The sequence below is a fragment of the Myotis lucifugus genome, unplaced genomic scaffold, assembly GCF_000147115.1.
Source record: "Myotis lucifugus unplaced genomic scaffold, Myoluc2.0 scaffold_620, whole genome shotgun sequence".
In the NCBI taxonomy this organism is placed as follows: Eukaryota; Metazoa; Chordata; class Mammalia; order Chiroptera; family Vespertilionidae; genus Myotis; species Myotis lucifugus.
In genome coordinates, this window is record NW_005871668.1 from 327,782 (window position 1) to 345,711 (window position 17,930).

Genomic DNA, 17,930 nt, shown 5'->3' on the forward strand with positions numbered 1-17,930 from the left:
CTGGAAAGCTGGCAGGTGTATGTGCGTGTGTACAAGTGTGTGTATGTGCATGCACCCATGTGCACATGTGACCGTGTGTGCAAATGCCAAGGGCACATATATGTACCTGTGTGTAGGTGTATGAGCATGTGGGCATGAGCCTATGGGCATGCATGTGCATGCATGAGCCTGTGTGTAAAGTGTGTGCATGCACCTGGGTGAGAGTGTGTGTGTGTGTGCAGCTGTATGTGCTCTTGTGCATGTGTGTGTGCCCGTGTGTGCATGCCTGTTTGTGTGTCCGTGTGTGCATGCCTGTTTGTGTGTGCTGCACAGCCCCCATTTTAAAGGTGAGAAGACAGGGCCCAGAGAAGTGAAATCACCCCAGGACTTCTGACTCAGGGTCCAGCTGGGAGCGGGAGCGTGGGAGTGAGAGTGAGGGACAGGCTCAGGGGCTCTTGGAGGTGACATCAGGGTGGACCGACTTTCCAAAGGGCTGTTTGCTGAGTAATTTAGCCAGGTTGGGCCAAATGAGCGGGCCCACAGCCAGGAGCGCTCTTTCCAGCCTGTAGGAGACGCAGCTGGTGAACTGGCCCTTTCTCTGGGCCCAGCTCTCAGGAGCCAGACTCTGCAATGGGGACACTCCCAGATCTAAACACAAAGGGTGCTTGTCTCTGACGGAGGACCCGCTGCTGGTCTGTTTCTCCCTGAAATACTACCAGTTCTAACTCATCTTCAGGGCTCTCATCTTAGCTGGCCAGCACCTCATCCCGGGGCCTGGACTGTCTCTTTCTTCTCTCTTGGCCTCCGTTTTCCCGAATATGTTATGGGGGTGATAACACTGCCCCTGCCCACTGCATTGGGCTGTTAGAATCTAGTGAGGTGAGGGATATTGCGAACTCTGAGGGGCTGTACACAGATGCAAGTGGGTATGACGGCACCCACCCTGGATACTTACAGTGCTGAGGGGAGCGAACTGGAAATGGAACCAGGGGCGTCTCTTGTCTGGGTCTCAGAAGCTCCCTGAGAGCCCAGGGGAGCCACCTGGGAGGCAGTCCTAGCAACTCCCATGTGCAAGGTCGTGCGACCCGTACGCAGGCCCCGACTGGGGAGGACACTCAAGCTGCATCTTGAAGAATGTTTATGTCTGGCTAATGAGGCCTGTGGAATGGTTTCCTAGGTGGGAGTGGCCGCCTGTGCGAGGGCCTGGCAGCTGGGAAGTGCAGAGCATGGCTGAGGAATGGGCTGTGGTCTGGGGAAGGCAGAGACGACCCTGTCTGTGTGTGTGGCTGGTGAAGGAGAGTCAAATCTGGGTAGGATGATTGGGACCAGGGGACCCAAGACTTGGGACGCCAGAGGAGGGGTTGGGACTTTGTCGTCACGCCATCAGTGGGGAGCGTGGAAGGTGTTGGGGTCTGGAGTAGTGGAGTGTGTGAGTGGGGGTGGAGGGAGGGTGTTTAAGCGGGGGACAGGGCTTAGAGTAGTGTATGGGAGACATCAGCGGAATTGTTTTTGTTTCAGGGACAGAAAGGGGACCCGGGGCTCTCACCAGGAAAGGCCCACGATGGGACCAAGGTAGGTTTCCAGGGCCCCCGAGCTCAGGGCAGGGGGAGTGAGCAGCAGGGAAACCGCCGGGCCCTGGGGGAGCCCTCCTGGGCTGCTGCCTGACAGTCTGGAAAGGTCGGCGCTGGTTTGGTTTTTACCTTGAAGTCCTTCCGCCTTTCCCCACACCAAGCCCAACACCATTTCCTACTGTCTTCTGGGGTTGCAGCCAATAACACCCACAGAAGGTTTCCCTAGGACGTTCTTGGGGAATGTCCTTTTGTCCAATACGCGGCATGGCTTTCCATAGGGCCTTCTAGGTGACCCTTGGCATCCAGAAGCTTCTTGGTTGCACATGCCCAGGAAGCTTCCAAAAGACATTCAAAGTCCCCTCCGAGGTTAATAGACAGGTGTGTGAACGTCTAGGAGGGGGGAAGGGAACGGGCCAGGGGAGGGCGATGAGACCAGAGGTTTCCCCGTGGAAGAGAAAGCACAAGCATTCTTCCTGAGGCGTCACCCCGTCCACTAACCAAGGGACCTGGAGGGAGTGCAGGACCCTTGGGAACAGGGGACCCCAGAACTCCAGGTAAGGCCCCCAGCGTCTCAGAGCTCCAAATCCTGGAGGGAACACCCCAGTCTGTCTGCCTTCCTCTGGACTCAGCCTAGGAGCCCTCCTGACAGGCAGAACACTGCTTCCCACCCCGGCCTCTGGGGCACATACAAGTGGCAGCTCCCTTTGGTTTCCCCGAGTCACAGGAGGCTCACCCCTTCACATCCTCACTGATGCTCTTTTTCATCCATTACCCTGGGTGTAAATGTTCACATGCACTCCCATCTGCTCCTCGTTGTAACCTTGTAAACCAGGGCAGATGGGCCCAGCTTGCAGATGAGGAAATAGAGGCCCCGGAGGCGGGTGGCTGCTGGAGCTCACACAGCTGGCCGGGTGCAGAGCAGGATTGGTACCCAGGTCTTATCTCTTGCTCCTGGGTTGTCTGTTCTCAGGTCTCATGGGGGTGGCAGAAATGCCTCCTACGGTGACCACCATGCCCAGCAAGGATGAGGAATGGAGAGAGAGAGAGAGAGAGAGAGAGAGAGAGAGAGAAAGGGAGGGAGAGAGCGCTGATTGGATTGAGGCAGATGAATTACATGCACCCTGGGACAGTGGTTCTCAAATATTTAGCATAGGACCTATTTCCCAAATCCAATATAGAAAATATAGGGTTTCCCCCAAAATGTATGCACACACTTTGAATAATGATAAAGGCAGCGCTTATTAAGATACATTTTATTTTCAAAATTGAGCTCTCAGCTGTTAAAGTATGTCTACATTTTGGGGGACACCCTGTAGATCAAATGGAGTGACTGAATGGAGTGACGGTTATGTGGAGAGGGGCTGGACACCCTGCCCACTGGGCTGCCCTCACTCCGCTCAGAGGCCCCAGTCTCTCCTGAGGCCTCCGGGCCTCCTTGAGTCCAGTTCATGAACAACTGGCCATGAGCGCTCACACTTCGATTTGACACGTGTCTCTGCTCCCATCCCCCAAGCTCACCCCTTGTCTCTGTCTTGCAGGGCGACATGGGCTTGCCCGGGCTCCCTGGGGACCCAGGACCGCTTGGACGAAAGGTACACCTCGGTTTCGATGCTTTGCCTTGCTCAGTGGGCTTCCTAGCAAGCAGGGTCATCTGGCAGGAGCTGGGAACCGCCTGCCCCAACCCCCGCACCTGCCTCTCTTAGCCCCAGCCCAGCTCCCTGGGCACAGGGAACATTGGTGGGAGGGGAGAGAGGTTTGCCAGGGTCTGTGCTTGCCTGGGCAGGCAGCACCTTGGCTTGGAGTAGGCCTCCCCTAACCATGGTTAATGAGGTGTGACAGGAAGTGGCCCTGGTTTGCTGTCCTTCCTCTGGGGGTGCAGCTACTCCTGGGAGGCCTTTCTGAGGAATACACGGGCGGTGGGAGGAATATTGCCAGAGCCGGGAGGGCCTGCATTGGCCCAGGGCTCCACCTCCAACCTGCTGAGTGGCCTTGGGCCTGCGTATTACCTCCCTGAGCCCTAGCCTCCTCCCACCTGGATGGCGGCGATAACCCCGCCTCCCTTGACTCCCTACTGCCTGGGGCTGTCAGCCTGCAGCAGAGAGATTGGGAGAGTGGACTCTGGGGTCCCTCGGACCTGGGATCTATTGCTGCTACGCCGTCTCCCAGCTGTGTGACCTTGGGCAAGTCTAGAACCTCCCTGAGTCTAACCTTCGTCCCTCCCTGGTACGCTGCAGGGGAGGCAAATGCTCTGTGAAGGCAATACGTGCTCTGTACCTTCTGAGCTGTTGTCATGCTGCTCCCAACCTTGTCCCTGCTTCAGCCAAGCGGGGTGGGGGGGGTTACTGCTCTAAACGCCCTCGCAGGAAAGTCTACCATTTTCCTAGACGGTGGGTCCCTGGCTTCCAGTGTCCCTGGATTTCTCCCCAGTTTCCCAGCCAGGGTCCCCCATCTTTCAGACTCAACTCTAGCTGTGCCCACTCCAGGAAGGCCCCCTGGGGCCCCAGCCTTCAGGCCAGGAGCCTCCACGCTGCTCAAGGACCCCTGGCCCATCTTAGCTTAGTTATTTTTACCCCGAGTCCAGCCTTATCAACCGGGTCGTGCAAGTCTTGTTTTGTCGCCTTCCCTACTGAGCCTAGCATGGGACTGCACATAGTAGGTGTCCAGGAAACAGGAGGAGGACAATGCAGGCCAAGGGTCAACTGCTTCTTTGCAGGGAAATTCCCCCCCCCCCCCAACTGCTGATGGGTTTTCCGGTAGATACATTGGCACAGGTCTCCATGTCTTAAGCTTCTACCCTGGCTCCCAGCTGTGACCACAGCTGTCATCTCTCTGGGCCATCTGGGTCTCATCTGGACAGCTGTGGTGCCTCCTGGCTCCTTCCTGGCCTTGCTCCAAGGGTCCCCATGGCACAGGGGACTTGGAGCCTCATGTCCCCCTCAACCATTTCTCCAGACCGGAGCCTGTGGCTGGCTGTGAGCTGGGAAAACGTGGAATTTTCTGGCTCCGAGAACACAGGGGGACTTCCTCTCCCCACTCACTTCCCCTCGGGCTCCAGCGCTTTCTGATGGATGAGGTGTGAGTGGAAAGTCTCCTTCCAGTCCTGGCTCATAAAGCAGCCAGTGGTGGTCTCGCTCTGCGTGGCGGTGGGAGTCTAGCAGAGGTGGCGGGAGATGGGAAAGCAGACGGCCCGGCTCCTGCCTGGGTTCCGGGGCTCCCTGCTCTCGGCAGATGTCCAGGGAGGCCAAGAGCCCCCAACCAAGATGGACCAGCTCACCTGAGCAGGGAGGGGTGTCTTTTGTAAATTAAGGAAGAGCTTCCATGCGGTGAAAAAACTATTTGGCAAAGCCATTTGCACCCCGGGGCCAGCCCAGGCAAACACAGAGGAGTTTGGTCTGTGGCAGCCCTGTGTCACCTGCTCACGGAGGGTGGTAGGCAGAGAATGGGGAGCTCAGGTCCCCGGGGTGGGGAAGGACAGACAGGGTGGGTCACTGCCTGGGATCCTCACTGTTTGTAGGTAGTTTCTCCTCCACAAGAATCTTTGGTGACAAATGTGGCCACTTTGCCTGGTCCTGTTGGGGCTTTTCTGCCTCATCTTGTGGGAGCCTCGGGAGAAAGCAGACGTCCGGAGGCAAAGAGGGAGGTCAGCATCCTCTTTGCTCATCAGCATGTGGAATTGGTGTCAACTCAGAGTGACACCAAGAATCCTCTTCATTCTTTTATTTGACAGAATTGATTGAATGCTGGGCACTGAGCTGGATAAATAGACAAAATTCTTGTCCCCCAGAGCTTTTACTCTTGTGGGGAAAGGCAGACAATAAAAAGAAAAACAGTGAAAATATAAGGTTTATTAGAAGATGAAAAGGCCTACGAGACGAAACAGGCAGAGAGAGGCGCTTGTGTTGGGAGGGCTCCCATATTAAATAGTCCGGCAAAGTGGAGGTGGCATGAAGAGTTACTGCTCCTCATCACATCGTTCTCTCACAATAGCCTCCAGGAGGTAAGGCAGTATCATGCCTCTTTAGAGCTGAGAAAGCCAAGGCCCGACTAGGTCTCATTCATTCATTCATTCATTTATTCATATGCGTTCATTCATTCCTTTGCTCATTCATTCATTCCACCAGTCATTCATTCATTCATTCCACCAGTCATTCACTCCCCCAGTCATTCATTCAGCAAACGTGTACCCGTATACCAGGCCGTGTGCCAGCAATGGTGTTGAATGCATTGAGATCATCGAGAGGCCTCGAGGAGGGTGAGGTCTGCAGCAGTGGTTCCCGGCCCCACCCTGCATTACAACCCCTGGGGAGCTCGCCCACCGCAGGGATCCTGGGGTCTCTTGGTCCGAGTGGGACCCTGACACAAGCTTCTCAGGAGCAGCCAAGACAGAGTCAATGGTTTAATGGAAATACCCCTCAGGGTCACTAAGCGGCAGAGCTGGGATTTGAACCTCGGTCTCTGACCCTCAGGCCCTCCCTCCCTCCCCTACGCTGAATTGAATGAAACCACTTCTCAGATAAGAGTGGGTCCATCAGGTAGAAAAGAGGCTCCCCGCCCGAGGCGAGTTTCTCTGCATCCGCCTGCGATGCTTGCTGAGGAGCTTGGCTGAGCCAATTCCCGAGAGCTGGGCAGGTGCATGGACCACGGCAGACACCTGGATGGAAGCCAGCTTTGGCCCTTTCCTGCGGGTGAGCTTGGGCATGTGGCCTTGGTTGCTCCATAGGCTGGTTGGGAGGGTTCAGTGAGATGTTACATCCCCAAGACCTAATACAGGGTTGGCACTTGGGAGGCACTGCATACCTATTTGTTAAATGAGTGAATGAATGATCATGATGATCTTGAAGGAGAAGCGCTGAAGGTCACCAGAACACCACCTGCACCCTGGGAGGGTGGAGTCCGGTGCTGTCCCTAGTCTGACCCTCCTCCCTTCTCTTCTGTAGACGGGTGCTTCTCAACCGGGGGTGATTTTGTGCCCCAGGGAACAGTTAGCAATGTCTGGAGACATTTTTGGTCATCACAACTGGGAGAGGGTTGCTACTAGCTTTTCTAACCAGTAGAAGCCAGAGATGCTGTTAAATGTCCTACAGAGCACAGGCCTGCTGTCCCACCCCTGTGCTGATCCAGCCCGCAGGGCAGCGGTGCTGGGGCTGAGCACCTGCTGAGAAGTCCTCACTCCAGCCAACCCTGCATGCCCTCTGGTACTCCTTCCTCCAGCGCCCTCCTGCAGCCCTCACCCTGCCCGTGAGCCCTCCCTCTGCCACCTGAGTTGACCACCGTCTGTGAGAAGCTGTAATAAAAGGGAGGGCAGAGGGGGCCATCTGGGAATGCTTTGGGGGAGTGTGATTGAGGCTGCCAAAGGCGGCCTCCTGCCTTTCTGCAGACGTACCGCTCTCCCTGCATGTAGCACCCCCAGTTCCACACAGAGCGCCTACCGCAGTGGTTCTCAACCTTCTGGCCCTTTAAATACAGTTCCTCATGTTGTGACCCAACCATAAAATTATTTTCGTTGCTACTTCATAACTGTAATGTTGCTACTGTTACGAATTGTAATGTAAATATCTGATATGCAGGATGGTCTTAGGTGATCCCTGTGAAAGGGTCATTCGACCGCCAAAGGGGTCACGACCCACAGGTTGAGAACCGCTGCCCTACCGAGACCTTTCTGAGGCCCCCTTGCTGTGGGGCTGCCCTGGGCCTCGGGCCCACGCCCATTGCCATTTCTGAGGTCCAGTTCCCTCTGCTCTCCAACCCGCTCTTCCTTCAAACTCCATGTACAATGCCGCCTGCTGCTGTTGGGCTGTCTACCCTCTCTGAGCCTCAGAGAGTGTATTAATATGTATTTAATACTCAAAACCTCTTCGAGGAGGTGTGGAGTGAGTTTGTTTGGTTCACCAGTGTATTCTCAGTGCCTGGCACGGCTGAATGAATGGGCCGTCCAGAAACGGGGCCTGCCCTGACGTCGCAAGTGCCCACTGAGCAGTGTGGCATCGGAGACCTGGCTGTGCCGTGGTGGACTGTGCTTTTGGAAAAGCCCCACACTCAGCATCCTGTCGTTCCTGAGCCAACAGGATGCTCTGAGAGAGCCGCTGGGGAAACGGAGGTCCGGGAGGGGCAGGGACTTGCCCAGCATCATGCCATGGGTTCCCCTACCTCTTGGCATGTTGGTTCCTTGCTGATTCTCTCTGTCAAGTGTCCTGTCGATTGCCCCCGTGTGGCAGGTGGGCTGCGAGGTGGTAGGGAAATGCTAAGCTGGTCACGTGTGGTGAGTCCCACTTCGCTGCAGGAGAAGCCAGGACCTGCAGGCTGAGGTGGAGCCTGGGTGAACATGTTGGTCCCCAGGACCCCTGGGCAAGGACAGGACCCCCTCCTCTCCCTGCCCAAAGCCCAAATAGCATCCCAGCCGGCAGGGAGACTGTCTGCAGCAACAGTGAGGTGATGTCTGGTTTCTCCTTGTGCATTGTAAGCAATGATTAATCTGGCTCCCAAATCAAAATATAGACCGCGCTGTATTATAAACACGGGTCCTGTGGAGACCCGCCTGCCGGGCAGCTGGAGGCCCTGCAGGCTCCAGGGTCCCCGGAGCATCCTGGGGCATCTGCGCTCCCCTTCTGCCAGTCGGGCACCGCTCACACGTGGGGAAATCACTGCCCGTGGGTCCACCTTGCGGTCAGCGCCTGCCCCATAATTGCTGGGCCCTGGAGAAGGTAATGGTTTAGATGGTTGCAGGTCCCGGGGCCCTGTCATTTGAAGCTATTTAGCTGGCCCAGCTTGGTAAACACGGTCAAGGTACTTTCAGGGAGCATACAGCCTCCCACCCACTCCACCCCCATGCATGGCAGTGCTCCGTCCGCTGCTCCCATCCAGCCAGGAGAAATGGATATTCATGGCAATGTTCAGGGCCCTTCAGGATCCACTGTTTGGGACAGATCTAGGAATCGTGGCCTTCTGAACAAAGCCCAGCCCAGCCGGCCCAGAGCCTGGGGGACAGTGCAGGCTTGGTGTAACTTGCTAATTGATCTTGGGCAAGTCCCTTCCCCTCTCTGGGCCAGTTTCTCAGCCTGCCCAGTGAGAAAGGAGGCTGTGAAATAGATGGCTTTGTCCCTTCCAACTCAGATACTCTAGGGTTCTGTGACTGTCCCCTGGCCCAGCAGTGCTGCAGTGATCTGTCCTGGGAGCTGGGTGTCACAGGGGGTCTTTCCGGGGTGGCCCTGTGGACCTCCGGCCTCAGTAAGTGTGTACATTACAGTCACAGGCTAGCACTTCCCTTGGGAAGCTGTGTGGCCCCAGGAAAGTCACTTTGCCTCTCTGAGCCTCAGTGTTCTCATCTGGCAAGTGTGCACAGTAATTTCTACCTCCCAGGCATGATGTCAAGGAGTTGATGAGCTGATGCATTAAGGCGTTAGTGCCGAACCAGGCTAGGGTGTGTCCTGGGTGAAGTCCCTGATGATCATTCGTTTCCTTTTAGCTGTGTCACGAGTGAAGGGTTTACTTGAAATCTCCTCCTGGGATGCTTCTCTGATAAAGCACTGGTTTCTAGAAGGTTCCTTTTGGCTTCGGAGGGAGCACCTTCCATGCTTCTCTTGGGATCTTTGCCCCGTTATTGCATTGGGTCTTTGCAGCAACCCCCTCAGGGTAGGCAGAGGGTGACAGAGTGAGGCTCAGAGAGGGCAATCGCCTGTGCCAAGTCACACAGCCTAGAGCTCGAGGCTCCATGCAAAAGTTTTGCTTTTTCTTTCTTCTCTGCAAGCTCCAACTGGAGAAGGATAATAATGGTGATTCTATGGAACCCCCCATGGTTTCTCATCATATGGACCTCATTCTTCCTCAAACCCACCTGTGAGCATTCTTGCCTCAGGGCTTCTGCACTTGCTGTTCCCTATGCCTAAAACGCCTTTCCTCTGAGAGCCAGACCCACGTCCAGCTCTCTCAGCTCATTCATCCCCTCAGAGCGGCCTTCCCTGCCTGCCCACCTGCAGCCATGCCCTCCCCGCATGCCACCCTCTGTCCTCTAACTCTGCTCATTTTTCTTCAAGGCACTGGTCACTACACCCATGATCTCTTTTTAAAGTTTTATTCTGAATTATGGTTTTAAAAAACATAAAATTTAGCATCTTAACAATATTTAAGGTTATAATTGTGTTAAATATATTCACATGGTTGTGCAACGGTCACCAGAACGCTTGCAAACCTGAAACTCTGCCCCCATGAAAACTACTCCCCACTTCCCCCTCCCCCAGACATTATCCTTTCTATTTACTTCTTTTTATATCTCCTTAATTGCACTGTAAACCCCATTAAGGCAAAGGATGTTGTATTCTCATGCAACCCACACGTAGAATGGTGCTGGCGCATAAAACTTAAGATAGTGTTTGTTGAATGAATGAATGAGACAGGAAGATCATGTTGATAACACCAGCCAGTCTTTACAGGGCCCTGGAATTAATGCCAGATACTGTGCTAAGTGCTTTACACACATTGTTCACGCAATCCATGAGCCACCCGTTGTAAAGTGGAAACCAAGACCCAGAGAGGTGACATCAGTGGTCCCAAGTCACACAGCCAGCCCGCAGTGAAGCAGGAGCGGAAGCCGAGCAGTCTAAACCCAGGGGTCTTAGCCGGGCTGCATGCCCGCTGCGAGCTGTGGCCTGTGCCTCAGTTGCCCTCTGGGGGAAAGCACGCACACCCATGTGGAAGACTCAGCCAGCCGTGTTGTCTCCGCCTCGCGGGCCCCGGATTGAGATGCAATCATGTCACTGAGCAGTCTGAGGCATGAGTAGGTGCAGGAGGAATGCTTGTAAACTCCCCAAGCCTCCTGGGTCAGACCGACTCTGCTGTTCATAATTAAGAGTCCCACTTCCTGGGGGGTTGCGGGGGTGCTGAGTTATATGTGTGTGTGTGTGTGTGTGTGCGTGCACATGCCCTGTAGGTGCCCAGGATGTCTGCAAGGTTCTCTGTGTGGCCTCTGGTGTCGGAAGGACACGGTGGTGAGTGTGAACCTGCTGGTCCTTAGCAATGCAACTCGGGGTGAGTGGCTTCCGTTCTCTAAGACTCCGTTTTTTTCATCTGTAACATGGAGGTGATAATCTCCCTACGGCTGCTATAAGGGCTAGAGGAAGTCAGGTAGGTGCTGTCCTGGGTAAACAGCCATGCATGAAGGGGTCTGCAGGAGTTTGTGTGTGTGTGTGTGTATGTGTGTGTGTGTGTGTGTGTACTCTACAGTCTTGTGTAGAACCCTCTAGGGGAGCCCAACACCTCCAGATCTCAAATGCCAGAGCAGAAGGGGCCTCAGTTCAAACCCCGTCATGTGAGTTCCAGAGAAAGAAGGCAGTAACCCACCCAGAGCTGCCCAGTCAGTGAGGCACTGTGTGAGCCAAGCCCAAGGCTCCCTGTGTGAGGGTCTCTGATGGAGCTCAGGGCAACCGCCCTGTCTGCCCTGGAAGCCCCTGGTCCCAGTTCACAGCAGCCCTGAGCCAATGGAAGCAGGACATCTGGGTCTCCCTTTGCAGAGCTCCCAACTCCTACGAAATGACCCAGGGGTCACCCCCAGCGCCGCCTGAAAGCACACGCTCATTTTGATTCTCTTGACCCTGAGACCTGGCCTTGAACCCTGGTAGTTGGACCCTGGGGACAGAGGGTCAAGGTTGGTGCTGGGATGTTGCCAGACTCCTCCATCAGGCCTGTGGGCGCCCTGTGTCCCCTTGGAATAGTTGCTGGGACCAACGAGAGGAAGGCAGGCGGCTCCTTTGGTGAATATACTTGGTCAATGTGTGTGAGATCTTTTCCCGCTCATGAGAGGAGGCAGGTCCTGACAGAAGGTTCCAGCATCACGGGGTGGTTGGGCATATCCCAGACCTGAAGGTCCTCATCAGCCCGCCCACCCATTGAGAAACCCCTCTACCCTGGCAACTGAGGGTCTCACCCTCTCTGGATTTGGAAAGAATGAACTGACACGCTGTCAGTTCAGCTCACAAACCTGCCCAAGGAGTGAACAGTCCCCCGATGCTTCTGGTTGAAGAACTGTTAGTAGCAGAGACGAAAACATGGGCACCTGCTAACCCTGATGGACATGGTCCCTTCGGCAAGTGTTTATTGAGCACGTACTACATCCCTGCCGTGGTGCATGTGGTGCTGAAAGGGCAGGCAGGGAGGCCGGGCTGCTGCCATCCACAGGCCCAGATGTGCCTCCCGGCCTGATGTGGCTTCTTCCCCCACAGGGATACAAGGGCTACCCTGGACCTGCTGGGCACCCTGGAGAACAGGTGAGGACCACGGCCTCAGCCCCCACCCTGCCGGCTCCTGCGCTTCAGCCCCGGCCTGTCCCTGACCTCCTCCCTGGGCCCTGCCTCGTGAACGAGCCCTAGAGCCAGGCGGTTGAGCCTCCCAACCTCCTGGGGCCCCCACCCCACCCCACCTCTCCCCCAGCCACATCTGCCTGCGAGACCTGGAGTCCACGCCAGCCTGGCGCTGGCACGAGCTGCTCCGCTTGGTTAGAGCCATGAATAGCTGGCCTGTTCCGGGCGATGTTAGGGGATATTATCCGCACCGCCATGGGGTTTGCAGGAATTTTGGCTGCCCGGGCCCAAATCAAACAGCAGTGGCTGCCAGCGTGGGGGCCAGCCAGGCCTCCTCAGTGCTGTCTTAGGCCTGGGCGGCCGGCACAGGGGGTTTTGTCCCTCCGAGCTGGTCTGACCGGTTTTGCAGAGGGGTGGGCTTGGGGGCCAGGCAGCCAGCCGGTGGCTTCCCCTTCCTCCCATTTCATCTCGCATTCCCGCCCTCCTCTTTGTCCATTGTGAGCCCCAGTCCCCCACTGCCCCTCAGACCTGGAGCCTGGCAGGGTCTCTCCTTTCCTCACGCTTCTCTCCGTTCCTTTGCAGGGGCGGCCGGGACCGGAGGGCAGCCCAGGGGCCAAAGGTTACCCTGGCAGGCAGGTGCAGTATATGGCTTCTGGAAGCTCTGTGGCCATGGTGGTGTGCAGATGGCCATGGGCCCCCAGGCAGAGGGAGGTGGTGGGCTGGGGGCCGAGGAGTTGCACCTGCTGGGTAGGCCCTGAGAGCAGGGATGCTCAGTAAGAGAACGGAAGAGACAGTTCTGGTGCAGTGGGGGTGGGGATCCACCCAGTCTCCCCTTGAGCCACTTCCCTGGGGTCCTGAGGTGGCTGGGCTCAGTTTGAAAGCCACAAATCTAACCCGTTCCCATTCTACAGAGAGAGCAGCCGAGGCCTGGGTTGTTGGCAGCAAGTAGACTGTCTCCATATGTCCTTGCCCTCCGTCTTTTATGTTTCAGGGGTTACCTGGACCTGTAGGAGACCCTGGTCCCAAAGGCAGCCGGGTAAGTGGGCCCTGGCAAGTGCCATACAGGTGGCCCTGGGTGGGCATTACCTGTCCCTCTGGTGGGCTTGAGAGAGAGCAGGGCTGGGAGGCCTCCGCCCAGTGTCTGTCGGGCTGCAACCTCCCGCCTGGGTGCTCTCTGGAGAGCAGAGGGACAGCGGGACGGCCTGGTGAGGGGAGACTTTTGAGCCAAGCCTGAGCCATGGCCAGGCAGCCTGGGCAGCGGAGAGTAGCTGGGGGCTCGGCCACGGTCCAGCTGCTACAATCTCCAGCATGTCCCACGTGATGGGAACGAAGCCAGGCCACCTGGCCTGTGGTTGGAGGCCTCAGAGGCCTCTCTCCTGCTCCTGACTGAGGGCGAGGGGACCGCCCTTTTGGGAGCCAGTGGTGTCGGATGGGTGAATGCTGCCCAGGCCTGAGGCTGATAAAGTATCTATTGTCCTCTTCAAGGAGGAGCAAACCCTGCATGGCTAGCAGTCTCAGTTTACCCATCTTTACAGTGGGGTGATGTCCATTCTGCCTCTTGCATGGTTATGGAGATACCAGGAATTTGGAAGCAAGTGGTGTTTAGGGGGAGCCAGCAGTGTCGGCTCCCGGGTGAGCTGTGGGCGGTAGAGAAGGTTCTGGGGGAACTGAATGGAAGTAAATGGAGTTTGGAAGGCTAAGATGAACTGGTGGAACCTTCTCTGTACCCAAGGAAACTGGGTTCACGGTAGAGACCCCATGGCCCTCGTTTGCACTGCACAGTGAAGGTGGAGCTAAGATGAGGACCCAGAGGTCCACAGGGCTGGGCTCGCAGCCTCTCAGAGAACGCTCAGCACGTGGGCCACACAGTTCAAGGCCAGGCTAGGTTGGTGTGAGGTGTCTTCCTCTCCTGAACCAAAGCTACTTATGGCCACAGTCTCGGCCCTAATCCCAGAGGGTCCCTCTGCACCCAGGGAGGTCTTCTCAGTTCTGCCACAGGGTCCCTAATCTGCCAGGAGGTCAGGAGGAAAGAGACAGGCATCTGGGCTGCTTGGTGTTTGCCCTGCGAGAGGCATCTTGGGGCCACATGGAGAGACAGAGAGAGAGAGAGAGCTGGTCTGGTCCCAGCTCACCCCTGTCCAGGGTCACAAGGCCCTGAGCAGCCTGGGTGAGCCGGGCCATTCCAGCTGCCCTCCAAACCCTGCCATCACTGGCCTCATATGTATGAAGTAGGCAGAGGGCAAGCTTTGGGGTCAGGGCACCTTCAAGGCCTGGGAGGAGGCACCACAGAAGCCACAGGTGCCCAGGAGGGTCCCTGGGGGTGGGGAGGACCTGGTGCCACTCTAGCATCTAACCCAGCTGAGAGCTTCCTTCCTGCAGGTCCTGGAGCCCCGGCTCGGGGCGGGCCTCCCCCCGAGAGCGCCCGCGCCCTTCCCTGGCGTGAGGGTATGTGCCTTTGGACTACATCGTGGAAGCCAGCACCATGCAGTCCATGGGCATATACACTTGCCTCAAGGCCTATGTCGTCGAGGAGCCGCCGGAGCCACCACTGCCGCCAGCCAGGAAGAAGAGTCGGGCGTGGGAGGGCAGCGAGGGGGCTGGGATGGGTCGGGCCAGCCACACCCCACCACTCGGCCCTCTGACCCCGCACCTGCTCTTTCCTAGGGCTACATTGGACTCCCAGGGCTCTTCGGCCTGCCAGGGTCCGATGGAGAGCGTGTGAGTATGCTTTCTCTGTTTACCTCCTACCCACCCCACCCACTCCCTCTGCCAGGTGCCAGCCTGGAGCCATCGTGGAATCCCTTCTAGACAGGTGCCCTCGACTTACATGGGAGGCCTCTAAGGGGACCAGGCAAGGCAGGTGCCTTCCAGACATAGGGAACGGAGTGTGCAGAGTCAGGGGCGTACGATAACTTGGCAAGTTTAGCAGTCATGCCAGTCCAAGCGCTGAGTGCGAGGTGGGAAGGTGGGGCCGCGGGGAGTCGAGGCTGGAGGGAGCGCCTGGGCCACGTTATACGTCACTCAGAGGCCAAGGTCAGGAAAGGGCCTCTGCTCTGAGAGCACTGGGAGCTTCCGCAGGGCTTGCAGCAAATGAGAAATCTGCCTGTTTTGTATTTCAGACCAAGTGTCTGCAAACTCCGGCCTGGACTCGGCCATGCTCATTTGTTTAGGCAGCACCTGTGGTTGCTCTGCTCTTGGCACAGAGATGAGTAATTAGCACAGAGACTGTTCGGCCCACAGGCCTCTGGACCCTCCTCTCCATCCCCTCCCTGCCTGAGCCCATATATGGGAACTCAAATGTAACCTCATCCACAAGAGAACCTTAGAAACGCAGAAGGAGCACTTAGTGAGCACCAGCTGAATACCAGGAACACCGGGTACTTTGGGGGGCCATCTCCTCAGTTCAGATCCATGCAGACCCCAACTCCAGGAGTGCAAGGGCCATCCACCCTCTGTGCAAGGCTGGTATCTACTGTGGATGTGGTCGGGAAGCTAGGCTCTCGGTGACTTCCTCTTGTGGGTGCTCTGGGGCTGGGGTGCCCTGCGGGCATCCTGTCCTGACCGCTTCCCTGTCTCTTCCTCTACAGGGCCTGCCTGGTGTTCCTGGCAAGAGGGGCAAGATGGGTAGGCCGGTAAAGATTTTCCGTGTCTATTACGCAGACTCTATGGGGGAACTTGCCCTCCCACTGGCCACGCTGCCCTGTCCATCCGCGGCCTGGGCATTCTCTGCTTGCTTCTCTGCTCAGCCATCGCTCCGCTTTGAGTGTGTGGGCCGGCACGTAGGGCTGTCTGGGCCTCGTGTCCTGCTGCCAGAACACGAGTGGCTGCTTCCTGGCTGGGGCTGGGGGTGGGGCTCCTGTGGGCACTGGGTCCCTCTAGGAGGGAGCCTGTGTGTGTGTGTGTGTGTGTGTGTGTGTGCGCGCGCGCGCGCTCTGCCATGCAGTTCTGTGTCTGCAGGTGGGGGCAGGGCGGTCTGCTGTCTGGGTCATTAGTGTCCGTGCTCGGGGACCTGCTGGGACTGGGGGATCTTGGCCTGGCCAGGTGTCGGTGCTGCTAACTCAGAGAACACTCAGTCTCCGTGTTGTCTTGGTGTCACCTGTTTCACCCGTGCACACACAAGCCAGAGGGCAGGGGGATGCTGGGCAGGGGGACCACAGGGGGGGCTCAGCAGTAATGCCCCATCTGTCAGCTTTGCCTGTGATTCTCCATCGTGGTAGGAAATTGTTTTTCCCCTTGTTTGGGCATCTGTGCGGCAGGAAGAAAAGGCCAAGGCTCCGAGAGATTAAGTAATTTGTCCGAAGTTTCACAATGAGTCAACAGCAGAGCCAGGATTCTAACTCGGTTTGTCTCTGGGGCCTCTGATCTCCATGATGGCCCAGGCCCACTGATTGGAGATGAAGTTGTAAACGTGGATTCCCTAGGACTTTTGCCTGGAGGGAAGCCATTCATCCCAATGCTTTGCTATTCACAAGGGGAAACCGAGGCTCCGAGAGGCAGAGTGTTGTGTCCAGGGTCCCACTGCTAGGCTGGGGGAGACCCAGGACTGTAACTGAGGCATCTTCCTCCCGGGCCCTGCCCTGTTGCTGGCTTCAGGCTCCCTGCCTGTGCCTTGCAGGGTCAGGCCTAGACTTGGACCCATCATCAGCTCTGGGTCTGTACCTGCCTTTGCTTGTGATTGATGGAGAAGGGATGGTGAGTTAGAACTTGAGAGTCAGCTGGGAGGGAGCCAGGAGCACTCCAGGTGGCCAGAGGGGGCTGTCTGTGATTCTGGGGTTGATGGCATGGTCACAGGCACTGACCTTGCCTATATGGACTTGGGTTCTCTGGGGCCAAATGGGGAATACAAAGAAAGGCAAGATCCAGGTCCTGGCTATAAGGCGCTAACAGAGGAGCCCCTCACCCTCAGACCTAGCCCCCTCTGTGCCCTGAGGTCTGACACCTGACACCCCGATCTGGGCAAGAAACAGCACATGTTGCTCCTGGCTTCAGGCCAGGATGTGGAGTCTGCGAGAGCTGGGCTGGCATTTGGATCTGTTCCTCAAGCCAGGTGACTGGGGCAAGGAGACTGCTTCATTCATTACTCATTCGTTCATCCATTCATTGGCTCATTCATTCATTCATCTATTCATTCAATGAATTCTGGGTGTGCACTACGGGCCAGGCACTGTGCTTGGTGCTGAGCAGTGGACAAGACAAAGCTCCCATTCTCATGGGCAGACAGACAGACAGTGATTGTTTGAGGGAACGGAGAATGCATGATGGACTGGCAGATGGTGCTGAGTATTCAGATAGAGAGGATGGGGGACAGGGAGTACTTGGGGTATAGGCTGTTGGAGAAATTGGTCTGGGAAGTCCACCTCACTTTCTGAGAAACCTGAAAGAGGTGAAAATGGAGCCCTGTGGCTATCCGAGGTAGAGCACTCCAGGTCGAGGCCACCTCCAGAGCCCCCATGGGGGATTGCTCTGACTCCATCTTGGGAGCCTCCCAGAGGGCCAGGCATTGCCACTAAAGATGAGAAGACCAGTGAATGGTGTGGTCAAGATCGTGTGGCTTCTGGGGGTCAGAGCTGTTAGAATGCAGCAGCCAGTGGCTTCTTCGCCTGCTGCAACCAGGACTGTCAACAGAGCCATGCTTCCGCTGTCCTCTTCCACCCCCTCCCCTGCAGCCTCCCCATCACTTTCCTACTTCCAGCAGCCCCTTCGTCTGCCTCCTCCTTGAACTTATTTTCTTTTCTTGGAGCTGAAAACCTCCTGCTCACGGCTGGGAAGGCAGCGCCAGGTTTGTGAGTGAGAAGAAGCCTCTCACTCATTTCTCGTGAGTGAGATGAGGCCTCTCACTCATTTCTCATTCAACAAAAATTTATTGAGCACCTACTATGTGCCAGGTAGTAGGGATAGCACTGTAGCCAAAACCAACCCCCTCAAAAGCAACATTTATTGAGGCCCCTTTACCTGCATGGGATTTGAACTGCATGTGATTCTACTGATTCTTTGAGGTGAGATTGATTTTTCAGATGAGGAAACTGAGGCTTCCACAGCCAAAGCCATGTGCCCAGAGTCCTCCAAGGTCTTGAACCCTTATAGCTGTCAG

At 56.5% G+C, this 17,930-nt stretch overlaps 1 protein-coding gene across 1 annotated transcript in view; it reads left to right on the forward strand.

Moving 5' to 3' along the window:
* The window catches only part of LOC102427501 (collagen alpha-1(XXVII) chain), a gene marked incomplete at its 3' end in the record, with an annotated part of 129,398 nt that overhangs the window by 56,965 nt on the left and 54,503 nt on the right, over positions 1 to 17,930 (forward strand). Inside the window, exons 8-14 of the mRNA XM_014447154.2 lie at positions 1,498 to 1,551; positions 3,089 to 3,142; positions 11,762 to 11,806; positions 12,422 to 12,475; positions 12,831 to 12,875; positions 14,504 to 14,557; positions 15,427 to 15,471. Of these exons, the coding sequence (XP_014302640.2) occupies positions 1,498 to 1,551; positions 3,089 to 3,142; positions 11,762 to 11,806; positions 12,422 to 12,475; positions 12,831 to 12,875; positions 14,504 to 14,557; positions 15,427 to 15,471 (351 nt within the window). The remainder of the gene's footprint in view (positions 1 to 1,497; positions 1,552 to 3,088; positions 3,143 to 11,761; positions 11,807 to 12,421; positions 12,476 to 12,830; positions 12,876 to 14,503; positions 14,558 to 15,426; positions 15,472 to 17,930) is intronic.